The sequence below is a fragment of the Mustela erminea genome, chromosome 5 (assembly GCF_009829155.1).
Source record: "Mustela erminea isolate mMusErm1 chromosome 5, mMusErm1.Pri, whole genome shotgun sequence".
Taxonomy (NCBI): Eukaryota; Metazoa; Chordata; class Mammalia; order Carnivora; family Mustelidae; genus Mustela; species Mustela erminea.
Window position 1 is genome coordinate 126,917,874 of NC_045618.1, and position 12,609 is coordinate 126,930,482.

The window sequence follows — 12,609 nt, forward strand, 5'->3', positions numbered from 1 at the left end:
GCAATGTGTAAACACCTTGCCCACTGTCCCTCTTCCTTCCCTCATATGTGGTAGCTATGTGGAAGTGCTGAGTGCATTTATCTGAAAATTAAATCCAGTACTGGACCTCTTGCTTTATGCCACTTCCTTTCCCTGAATTATCACCCCAACTCCTCATCTCCTTTGCTTGGTGACATTCTGTATTTATTCTTTAAAGCTAACATACTTTCTATGTCTTTCTACCTGAGTTTTTCATCAAGATAGAGTTAATCACTCTATCCTTTTTACTATTTCTGTATGATAACTGTAACTGTAAAATATCTGTATAGTATCCGTCATTGCTTTTATCATGCTATTAAAATGCCTATGTATTTTCCACCCATGTATGTCCTTGATATACAATTTTGAACACTTTGGTATCTCTTAAGTTCACATGTGTCTTATGAATGATGTATAAATTTAATTTGCTAGTGTTTCCTTCTTTTCCTTTCCTGGAAAGGAAACTACTAGAAAAACAGTTAAATTGATAATACATGTTCCAATTTTTGTCATCTTAGACTTAAGGATGTGGTTTATATATCTTATTTCTATTCTTAGAGTGTAAGGTTATTGAGAAAAGGTTTTTGTGTAATTTATGTTTGAAGAAGATGGTAGTACAGTGTCCTGTGCATCACATCCAAGTATGTTGAATTAAATACTAAGTCTCTCTGTATTGTTCAGTGATATAATTTCAGGTGGTAGTCTCCAGAATTAGTAAGTTAGTTAGTGATCATACACAGAGATTTAACAGTATCATTTGTTTCTTTTGCAAGAAAGAATTATTTTGTGTGTCAACTTCAGTAACTTTCAGCTAATGTATAACTTAAGTGAACATTCTTTTAATATTTGTGTGTTAGAATTTGGAGGTACAGATTTAATGAAAACCAAAGGAAAAATATGTAGGATTTTCCTGAGCTCAATTGTACTAGAAATCCTATATCATTTCAAGTTTTAGTATCAAAATAGAATAATATTGGATAACACATCAGTGTATATATTTTAGAATACTGAGTGAGACTTGAAACAATAGGCTGGCAAATTCTGAAAAGTCTGTTGAGTGACAGTGTTAATAAGTGGGTTATGTTAGCTGGAATATTAGAACATCAAGGCTTTGTACCATTTGAAAGTACATTCTCCTGTGAATAAAGAACAACAATCAAGCTTTACATTTTTCTCTTTCAAGGGGTTGAGCAGGAAAAAGAGAATCTGGAGAAGCAGATGTCAGATTTGAGGGTGCAGCTGAACTTCAGCGCAATGGCATCTGAGTTAGAGGAAGCGAAGCGGTGCATGGAGCGAAGAGACAAGGAGAAAGCACAGTTTGCAGCACAAATTGAGGTGACTTTGCTATTTTTAAGTTGTAGTCAAAGGACTTTAGTTTTGTTTCAGAGAATTGCTTAATGAAGTTTTAATAGAAAGTCTGGTATTTTATGAACTCTAGCATAATGTAAAGTTATGTAGATGACTACCTTAATTATACATAGATATGTCTATGGATTCATTTCTCTTTCATTTGGATCTTAATGCCAGGAACCTATCAAACTTGAAAATAATTTTTGGTCGTGGCAATCGAGCCCTTCCTTCAGATAGAAGGGGTCTTTCTTGAAGGAATGGTGGATTATCATTTATTTTGGGGGGTGAAACTGGCATAGCAAAAAGGGTACCATAAAGGTTTTTAAATCTCCCACAGCTCTACATGAGGCAGAATTGGGATAATTATTCAAAACTATTAAAAATCAGAAGAAAGAACTTTATAAAAAGGAAATGTCTTAATTCCAATATAATTATGTATATTATATCAAACTTGGATGACACATTTGGAAATAGATATGTAGCAGTCCTCTTCTGTATCTCTTTTTATTAGTGGGGTTGTATTCTAGTTGTTATAAGATACCACATTTGAAGAATTTTCTAAATTATAGTGAAAGGTAGAAAATTGGTGTTAAAGACACCTAACTTTATATAATCCAAAGGAAGTATTTAATGTTACTGCAGTTTGAGTTTCTCTTTCATCTTGTCAGTGCATCAGTGGAAAATGTATTTTAGATTTGGATCAAGATTCAGATTATAAAGATAATGAAATATTGGCATACTTTTTACAAAGCCCTCTACATGCATAATAAATATTTATCAGAAATGTTATCAGAACAACTGTAATTGTAGGACTTCTAAAGTTTGCTTCATGGGTATTAATTATTTTAGCCTTTGATCCTGATGACAAAAGTGCTAAAATATTATTTTTCCAAAGTTAAATATTAAAAATTAAAAATATACTATGCTAGGGGTGCCTGGGTGGCTCAGTGGGTTAAGCCGCTGCCTTCGGCTTAGGTCATGATCCCAGAGTCCTGGGATCGAGCCCCACATCAGGCTCTCTGCTCAGCAGGGAGCCTGCTTCCTCCAATCTCTCTGCCTGCCTCTCTGCCTGCTTGTCATCTCTCTCTGTCAAATAAATAAATAAAAAATCTTAAAAAAAAAATACTATGCTAATAAGTATCAAAGGTAGAGAAATATCAAAAATACTATGCTAATAAGTATCAAAGGTAGTAATAAGTATCAAAGCTGTTTATAACCACGTATTGTTTTGTCCTTCTTCCCTCCCTTCCTTTCCATTGTTTCATTTCATTTAACACTTGCAGAATCATATAAAAAAAAATTTCACATTCATAGGCATTTAAAATATTATAATAATCTAATAATGCTCTTGTTCAAAGAGCCTGCTTTCCCCTTGTCCTAACAATGGCTCTTTTAACATTTTCACCTGGGTTAGGGAAAGAGTTGGCATTCTCTTGGGTTAGTTTGGATTGGTTTTACGGGTTTGGATGTGAAAGACAGTTGGGCAGAGAGATCGAAAATTTACTTACATACTACATACTTAATGACTGTTTATTACATGCCAGGCACTGTTCTAGTTGGTGGTGACATGGCAAGGAACAAAAGCTGGAAAATTTCCTTGTCTGTGTGTGTGACCTTCTAAATTGATGCATAAAGTTCTTTGAGTTTGTCTCAAATCTGATTCAAATTCCTTTTGGAGGATGAAATATTTTTTCTCCCAGTTGCCATCAAAAAGGAATTACAAAAAGACATTGTTTATTCTGGAAGAAATTCTCATTAACCAGTTTTATTTTTCCCCCTTTCTTTGTTTTTAACAATAAAATAATTACCTAAATTTTATATCTATTCTTTCAGATTTTGTGATGCTTCTGATTATGGCTTTTCATACCTAGTGAAGGCCCTTTGAATATCTCCAAGCTGTTCTCAAAATGATGTCTTGAGTAGACTCTGTGAAGATAATAGTCATGGGTCACTCAAGGTGACTTCTGTTGGGTATTTGATTGAAATTTAATTGAAAAGCATTCGGTTTCTACTTTATTTTTCAAAAATATTTGTTGTTGGGGGCCTCTGGGTGGCTGTTGGTTAAGCGTTGACTCTTGGTTTTGGCTTGAGTCATGATCTCAGGGTCATTAGATCAAGCCCTACATTTGGTTGAGTGCTGGTCTTGGAGCCTCCTTAAGATTGTCTCCCTCTGTCCTACTTGCGCTCGCTCTCTCTCTTTGGAAAAACAATTGGTGTTGCCTTATGCAGTCTATAATGAATATTAATCTTCTTTAGTTTCTTTTTAAAAACTGAATATAAATAAGAAAACATACATAAAATGTGACTATTGGTTTGCTGCAATCCTCTTCCCTGTGGTTTGTTCAATCACTAGTCTCTTTCTCTTTAATCTCAACTTCCTAAGACCTTTCCTCCAAAACCTTATACACAGTCTTTTTCTCTTAAACTTTACTACTCATTTCCATTTTCTTTTTTCTTTGTTCCCATAGTTCACTGTTTCTGTAATGTCCTCTTTTTGTGGAAATCCTAAGCCTTTTCCTTCCTGAAGCCGCCTTCTACTATAGCAGCTATAAGTGAAAGTCCTTCCTTCTGTACCCGTCCTCTTACTCACATCACTAATATTCTTACTGCACATTTTTCACACTGCCTTAAAGTATCTAGGTATATGTCTTTAAAATTTCAAAATGAGTTGAAATGAAGGAGATAGGGGACTGCAGAAGAGGCTGTCCTGTCACTAAGACAAATCTGACCTCAATATCCTTACCTTGGCGAAGACCTCATGTTTCAAGGTCTTGTTCTTACATCTGGGAACTTGAATTTTCTGTGTCCTAGAATTAATGTGGCCCAGGAGACTGGTTCATACTAACAAACCCATTAGAAGACAGTGTATAAAAGAGTACCAGCTCATTGATGTACCCTGTGGGGGCTCTATATGGATATTTGAACACTTCTATACAGGGCACCAGTCTCCCAATTTTCTATTCCTGGGTTTTATAAATTAGTAATCAAAAGTTGCTTGGTAGACACAATCAGAGCATAATGATGTGTAAGGGACTGTTTGTTCCTGGCTACGGTAAGGCTCTCCCACCCTCTACCTCTCTTTAACAGGGTTCTTGTAACCAGGGATCTGTTTATTTCACCAGATCTTGTTTTTATTTCTGGAGCATGTTGAACTGATTTCTTTTGTCTTTCTAACAATCTCCTCTGCCTTCACTCTGATGCTCATCCTTCTGTTTGCATTTTCTTTTGATACGTTGCTGTGCACAGATTTTGCTCTGGGCCATTTACCAGTATGCACTGATGTTGTAATTCAGACTTGTGGCATTCTGGAAGCCACTTATTTTTTTTTATTTTTTTATTTTTTAAAGATTTTATTTATTTACTTGACAGACAGAGATCACAAGTAGGCAGAGAGGCAGAGAGAGAGGAGGAAGCAGGCTCCCCGCCGAGCAGAGAGCCCAACGCGGGGCTCGATCCCAGGACCCTGGGATCATGACCTGAGCCGAAAGCAGAGGCTTTAACCCACTGAGCCACCCAGGTGCCCCCTGGAAGGCACTTACGAATTAAATACATATATCCTTTTTCAGGTCATAAATGAGTATGTGTTAAGAACCAGGTCTTATCTCTGTATTTCTTTGTGTCCCTTGACAGTGTCTTACCCATATTAGGACTCAATTAGTATTTGTTGACTGAAGTAGTAGATTGTAGAACACTTTTTATGGTTATTTTTCAAAGCTAACTTTTGTTGTCTGGCCATTCTTTAAAAGCACATTAATTTCTGGAAGACTTGTCTGTCAGCATTCAAGGGGACCTTTGCTCTTTCTCACTAATTGCCTTAGTTTTTGTTGATCCAGACTATATATTTTAAGCAGTTGTTTAACACTGGAGAAAAGCAGTGAAAAGAGCTTGTAAAAAAGCAGAATGAAAGCTGAGTTTGGGTTTGCATAATTTACCTTTCAAATTGTACCTAAAACCCTAAATCTGTATATGCATAGGAAATACTAAGTACAGTTTTTTTCTTTTTCTAAACTTGAGTTGAACCTCATTAACCTTGATAGGCTATTTGTATTCATAAGAATTCCAAGTATCCTTGATCAATGATTCCCCCTGATTTAATCTCAGCCTCCATCTTCCATCAACTTACTTTTCTTGAAGAAAAAAAATTTGACTTTTAAATTCAATGAGGAACTTCAAAGAAAGAAAAAAAAACAAGGTGCTGTACATAATTTAGATTAAATGTTGAAAGTGATAATTGAGTGACAACTGACATGATTATTCATTAGCAGAAACTTGGAACTGTAATGCCATAATTTACTTTCAAAAAGAGGGTAGTGGAAAACAGAAATGATAATCAATAATAACTTTTCTTCTTGATGATTAGTGCTTCAGGAACAGAAGGAAGGTTGTTCCTTTTAACATGCTTTTAAGATAAACTCTTGATTCTTGCATTTCTTATATAAAGCTGGATGCTTTGCTCTGTAATAATGCCCCCTTCAATACTACTTTAAAGTCCTTCTTAGAGACCTTAATTGCCCTGTTTGTAATTTTCTGTTGTTCTTTTTTATCTTGATAATTTCTTCCTTATCCAAGTTCTTGTTGTAAAATAATGTACTGAGTACTAAGTAATTTTTAATATACCGATTATAAAGAAAAATAATATTGGCAGCAAAACCGTATAGGCAGGCTAAAACTGTTGAACCTAGGGAGATGGGGTCTGCCTCTGTTACCAACCAAATTAACAGACATTGAAGCAGATTGTTAAGTCCACAAATGCTCTATGCTCCAAGTTCTTCATGAAGATGACTATTGGCAGACATGCCTTACATGTAAAACGAGGTAAACTTTTACACTTTGAAGATGATTTAGTTCTCAAATCATTCATCTATATGGAAATATTGGAGTTGTGAAGAAAGGCAGCTCTTCTATTGTTTGTAACAGAGTTGCATGGGTATTTTCATCAAACCAGAAAGTAGAAGTGGACCAAATATTTTAAATTTTCCTTTAAGACATCACTAAGATTTACTATTTAGTAGGGTCATTAAGGAAATAATTCAGGAATAAAAGTGTGAATTTTCAAATTCTTTATTTTTTGAAGTCTTGATAATTTTTGCCTCATGTGTTTTATGTGTAAATTGAGCATGTAGGCGTTTGTGTGTCTCTGTGGTATGTGTGTGCACATGTCCATGGACACGTGCATGAAGTCGGGGTGGGGAAGAGGGAGAAACTACCTTCTTCACAGAACAATGCATTATTGATAACTTATGTTAATTATAGATAGATTTGATGTTAAAAGCAATTATAAAGATAACATGCCTTTGGGAATAACTATTCAAGGACTTGCTATGGAAAAATAGGTGATATGTAACAAATGAGGTAATATTTTTTGTAGAATCTTAGTAATTCATAGTTGTTCATTTCTTGACCACTACAAATGCTGTTAAATGGATATAAAGTAGGCTTTGTAATACACATTTTAATTGTTCATGCATTATTCCAATAGCCTTTATAGTTACCTTTACAGTGATTTTAATTTGATAGCCTTATCATTTTAAGTGAAGACTTAAATTGTGTTTTAGATTTTTGTTTTCAGGCAGCTTTCTATAAGATTATATTCAGCATTAATGAAAACAGAGCGCCTGTTATACTCTTAAATGTTCGAATGGTATAAATTATCTTTGCAAAAAAAAGGTTTTAGTAAGTAACATATGGCTAACATAAGCAAAGGTCAGTGTTGGCAATTTTTTTCATATGTATTAAACACATTTAATTTCTATTACTTTCCTTGTGTGAAGTATGAGTTTATGTGATACAGTACTTATTTGGGGGGAACCTATGATGTTGTTAGGCTATAGTTTGCTCTCCCTTAGTGAAGATTAACAAATTAGGTAAACTTTGGCAATTCTGATTAGTGAACAGTTTCTGTCTTTGTTAATGGTGGATTAGCTTGTTGCAGAACAAACTTTCTACTGAGAAAAACTAGAAAAACCTGGGTAAGACATATATTTTTAAAAATATGTTTGAAGTTATCAGAGAGTTACCAGGGTATAAGGATAGGAGGAGTCATGTCTTTAAGAAGAAGGGCCGTGCTAATCATCACATACTTCCGGTTGGGATCCAACAGTCACAAAACCTGTAGCATAGTTTGGAATCTGCTGTGACATTATCCGTCCCTACCCTAGCTGCCCATCTAAACAAAAACAGATCTTTCGAGGAGGAAGGCATTATCCTCCAGAGCCCTCATTATTTCTGTAATTTGTCATACAGTGTTTAGCATTTGATCAAAACTTAGCAGTCCTATCAAGAAAATCCATTACTAAAATATAAGATCTAAGCGAGAAATAGAAATAGGCATATAGACTCTTCAGATGTTGGAGTCAACAGAAATCACCTTTAAAACATGGATCATTACTTCCTTATATCAGGAGAGCATATGATAGTTGTCTTTCTCTGCTTGACTTATTTCGCTAAGCATGATATGCTCTAGTTCCATCCATGTTGTCGCAAATGGCAAGATTTCATTTCTTTTGATGGCTGCATAGTATTCCATTGTGTATATATACCACATATTCTTTATCCATTCATTTGTTGATGGACATCTAGGTTCTTTCCATAGTGTGGCTATTGTGGACATTGCTGCTATAAACATTCCGGTGCACGTGCCCCTTCGGATCACTATGTTTGTATCTTTAGGGTAAATACCCAGTAGTGCAATTGCTGGGTCATAGGGCAGTTCTATTTTCAACATTTTGAGGAACCTCCATGCTGTTTTCCAGAGTGGTTGCACCAGCTTGCATTCCCACCAACAGTGTAGGAGGGTTCCCCTTTCTCCGCATCCTCGCCAGCATCTGTCATTTCCTGACTTGTTGATTTTAGCCATTCTGACTGGTGTGAGGTGATATCTCATTGTGGTTTTGATTTGTATTTCCCTGAAGTCGAGTGATATGGAGTGATGCAACATGGGGGCTTAAGTGGGTAGGAGAAGAATCAATGAAACAAGATGGGATTGGGAGGGAGACAAAGCATAAGTGACTCTTAATCTCACAAAACGAACTGAGGGTTGCTGGGGGGAGGGGGGTTGGGAGAAGGGGGGTGGGGTTATAGACATTGGGGAGGGTATGTGCTTTGGTGAGTGCTGTGAAGTGTGTAAACCTGGCAATTCACAGACCTGTACCCCTGGGGATAAAAATATATGTTTCTAAAAAATAAAAAAATTAAAACAAACAAACAAACATGGATCATTAATATGTTAAGAAATAAGATAATAAGATAGTTAATTCTAGCAGAGAACAGGACATTATAAACAGAATAGAAATCTGAGAACCAAAATATATAGTAACTGTTATTAAAAGCTGGATAGGTAGGTAGGGTTTAATAAAAAATTAGATACATTTTTTTTGCTTATTCCTCGAAGGATTTTATGAGACTTCCATCCATATGTATGCTTAGGTTATATAACTTAATATGTGGTTTGGTTTCTGGTCTAATGATCTGTTTTTCTATCTTCTAATTGGCAAGAAAAACCCAATTTATTTAGTCTTTCATTCAATAAAATTTGATTAAGAGTCTGTTAGGTATTGAGTCTGGTGCTGGAATCTGGGGGTACACAAATGAAAGCAATATTCATTGCCTGCAGTGAAGTCATAATCATTGAACTCACATTTAGCACTGAAGTTTCACTTCAAGCACGTATTGCATGGAGCACTGGGTATGGTGCATAAACAATGAATTCTGGAACACTGAAAAGAAATTAAAAAAAAAAAAGAAAGAAAAGAAAAGCCAGGATGGGCATGAATCATAGTGAGACTTAAAATGGGGAACCAGGGGTATGGGGAGTCCGAACCTTAGGAAGTGGGCATGAGGAGCACCCATCCCTACTGTACGAAGATGGCCCCCATCCTCTGAGGACAGAACAATAAATGTAAAAACAAAGAGTCATCAAAAGACAAAAAGCAGCAGAAATGCCTTTAAATAGAAATTGGTATTTGGTGATTGAAAATCCAAACAATGGTTTTATAGTTTTATAGACTTACTACATCACATTGTCCAGTTATATTTGTTTGTTCCTTTTAGGTTACAAGAAACTGGAACACACTCAAATGGGTGGTTTAATGTAGGGAGGCGAGAAACTATCTTGACAGCTGCCCTTTGGGTTTCATGGACAAAACAGATTCCATACCTGTTACCAAACTGATGCGGTCATTGAGACTCTTTAGATCACAAAGATAAGAAAACTTGAGTCATCACTATTTTGGGTTCAGTATCAAATCATTGGTACGGTCATCTGTGACCATGGGGGTGGAATCACTAGACTCTCCTGGCACTCTTTCTTTATATGTGTTGATTTGAATTACTATTGAATATCAATTGCTTTCAACCTGAAAAACTTCCTCGAATATTTTTTGTAAGGCTGGTTTGCTAGCAATACATTCTCCATTTTTTGTTGGCCTGAAATGTCTTTATTGCACCTCATTAAAAAAAAAAAAAAAAGATAATTTTGCTGGATATAAGATTTTAGTTGATTTTCTTCACACTTTGAATATGCCATCCTACTGGTTTTGTTCTTCCTTGTTTCTCATGAGAAGTCAACTTTTGATCCTGTTGGATTCTTCATTCATGATGGGCCACTTTTCTTTTGCCGCTTTCCGGATTTTCTTATTGTCTTTGCCTTCAGGTTAGACTCCGATATATTTGGGTGAAGGTTTTTGTATTTATCCTACTTGTAGTTCATCAATATAGCTTAATGTTTTTTTCAAATTTGGGAACTTTTAGCCATAATTTTTTCCTGTATTTTTTGTTTCTTTCTCTCCATTACAACTAGTATTTCTACTGCAGGTATGTTAGCATTCCACATTTCTTTGAGGCTCTGTTCATTTGTATTCTTTTTTCTCTCTCTTTTTCAGATGGCATAATCACCACTGATTTATCTTTATGTTTTTGGATTTGGGGGGCACTTGGGTGACTCAGTTGGTTAAGCGTCCAACTTTTGATTTCAGCTCAGGTCATGATCTCAGAGTTATGAGGTCTATCCCTATGTGTGTGTGTGTGTGTGTGTGTGTGTGTGTGGTTGGTGTGTGTGTTGGGGGGGGGTCCTTGCTCAGCAGGGAGTCTGCTTGAGATTCTCTCTCTCCCTTTACCCCTCTCCCTCACATGCCCTGTCTCTCATATAATAAATCTTTAAAAGAATGTTTTTGGTTTTTTAAAAAAAATTCATTATTTTTATTATTATTTTTGCCAGCTCAAATCTATTGAGCCTTTCAAGTGAATTTTTCATTAAACTTACTGGACTTTACAATTTCATAATTTCCATTTTTAAAAATTTCTGTCTTTTTATTGCTGTCTTTATGATATTATCATCATAGATACCTTTCATTTAAAAAAATGGTTTCCTTTAGCTCTTTGAGCACACTTTCAGTAACTTTTAACAAAATTTTAAGTTCAGAATCTGGTTCCCCTCAAAGGGAGTTTCAATTGTCTTTTTTTCTTTGAATAGGTCACACTTTTAAAATTCTTTTTGTGTCTATTGGGTTTTGTTGAATTTGACATTTTATGTAATGTATTTAGTCTGGATACGAACTCTATACCTTCTGTGGTTTGCTGTTATTACTTGCTTTTCTATTAGTTTAGCAAATTGACTGGAGTAGCTCAGTGGAACTTATTTTCCCTACAGTGTGCATTTTCTGATGTTGCTTCTCAGAGGGTGCAGCCTTGAGTATGTGCAGAGTCTCCATGACCAGCAGGGATGATTGTGGTTTTAGCTGGGCTCTCTTTCACTCTCTAGTTCCCTGATCTCCCGATTAAACTTCTGTCTAGTCTGACTCTGTTGATATCCCACATAGATTTTATCCTCTCCATTAATTGCTGAGTGCTTGCTCCTTCCTTCCTTCCTTCCTTCCTTCCTTCCTTCCTTCTTATGTTCACTGGGATATAAATTGTACCACAGTCCGGTGCAGTTAAAGATGGGCTTCTTTGTAAGAGTATGGTGTTGCCAGTGTTTGGGAGCATTTTCTGACTCCAAGAATGTTCTTCTGAGCTGTCTTTATTATTTTTTGATATCATCCTTAGACTGTAATTTTTTTATGTTCTGTTACAAATAAAGTCAGTCCCCTTAGTCAAAACTGTCGGTTCTCTGTTTATATAACTTATGTCTTCCTCTGTTTTTTTTTTTTTTTAAGATTTTATTTATTTATTTGACAGACAGAGATCACAAGCAGGCAGAGAGGCAGGCAGGGGCGGGGGAAGCAGGCTCCCCGCTGAGCTGAGAGCCCAATGCGGGGTTTGATCCCAGAACCCTGGGATCATGACCTGAACTGAAGGCAGAGGTCCCAACCCACTGATCCACCCAGGCACCCGTCCCCCTTCCTCTTAATAGACCCTCTGTGTCACTTTACTGGAGCTGGGTTGAGGGACTATAGCCTGCTTCCCTCTGGGGTGATACCCCAGCTCTTCAGGTGTGATGCTGAGTGGGTTGGTAATCCATGATCTCTCAGCTAGCCCCTTCTATGTGGAATCTTCATTGTATGAGAGAACTGGGACAGGAGCAATCTAAGTCTATGATGCCTTCTGCCCAGTGGGGGGACTGGTTGGGAAAAGGGAGCCTCAGTCCTTTGACTGTGTCTATTTGGAATAGAGCTTCCATCCACTCATCTGGGGGATGATGGCCCCTCTAATGGGTCTTTGATTCTCATTGAAGGGTCCTGTAAAATTAGTAATCTACTTCATATACTAGTAAGTGAAGGATGCATATAGTAATCTCTATGGTAACTACTAGAAGAAGAGTAATAGGTATATAACTAATACTGAGGAAGAAAGTGAAACAGTTAAAAGAATTACTACCAGGGACACCTGGTTGGCTCAGTCAACTCTTGATCTCAGGGTTTTGAGTTCAAGCCCCACGTTTGGTGTAGAGCTTACTCAACAACAACAACAACAGCAGAACCTTCCAAAAGAAGTCTTACTTGACTTACTGTGTACTTACTATGACTGTATTATGACTTACAACAATGTGTAAACAAAGATTCCTCCTAGGACACCAAAAGCATGAATCATAAATGAAACTATTATAAATCAGACTTGAACAAAATTAAAAATTTCTTTCTTGCATTTGGCTGCATTAGGAAAATTAAAAGAACAAGCTACACTGGGGGAAGATATTCACAGATTATATATGGAACAAAAGACTGATATCGTGGTTATGTATTATTCCTATATATTCAGTTCATTATAGCAGTGCCCGGTTGTTTTAACACTTGTAATCAGTATAAC

At 36.2% G+C, this 12,609-nt stretch overlaps 1 protein-coding gene across 13 annotated transcripts in view; it reads left to right on the forward strand.

Moving 5' to 3' along the window:
* The window catches only part of CEP128 (centrosomal protein 128), a 408,542-nt gene that overhangs the window by 89,129 nt on the left and 306,804 nt on the right, over positions 1 to 12,609 (forward strand). For all 13 annotated transcript variants that reach the window (XR_004286107.1, XM_032344800.1, XM_032344799.1 and 10 more), the window contains one exon: positions 1,202 to 1,353. Coding sequence is in view for 12 of the 13 variants with exons in the window: in XM_032344800.1 (XP_032200691.1) it covers positions 1,202 to 1,353 (152 nt within the window). In the remaining variant the exon portion in view is untranslated. The remainder of the gene's footprint in view (positions 1 to 1,201; positions 1,354 to 12,609) is intronic.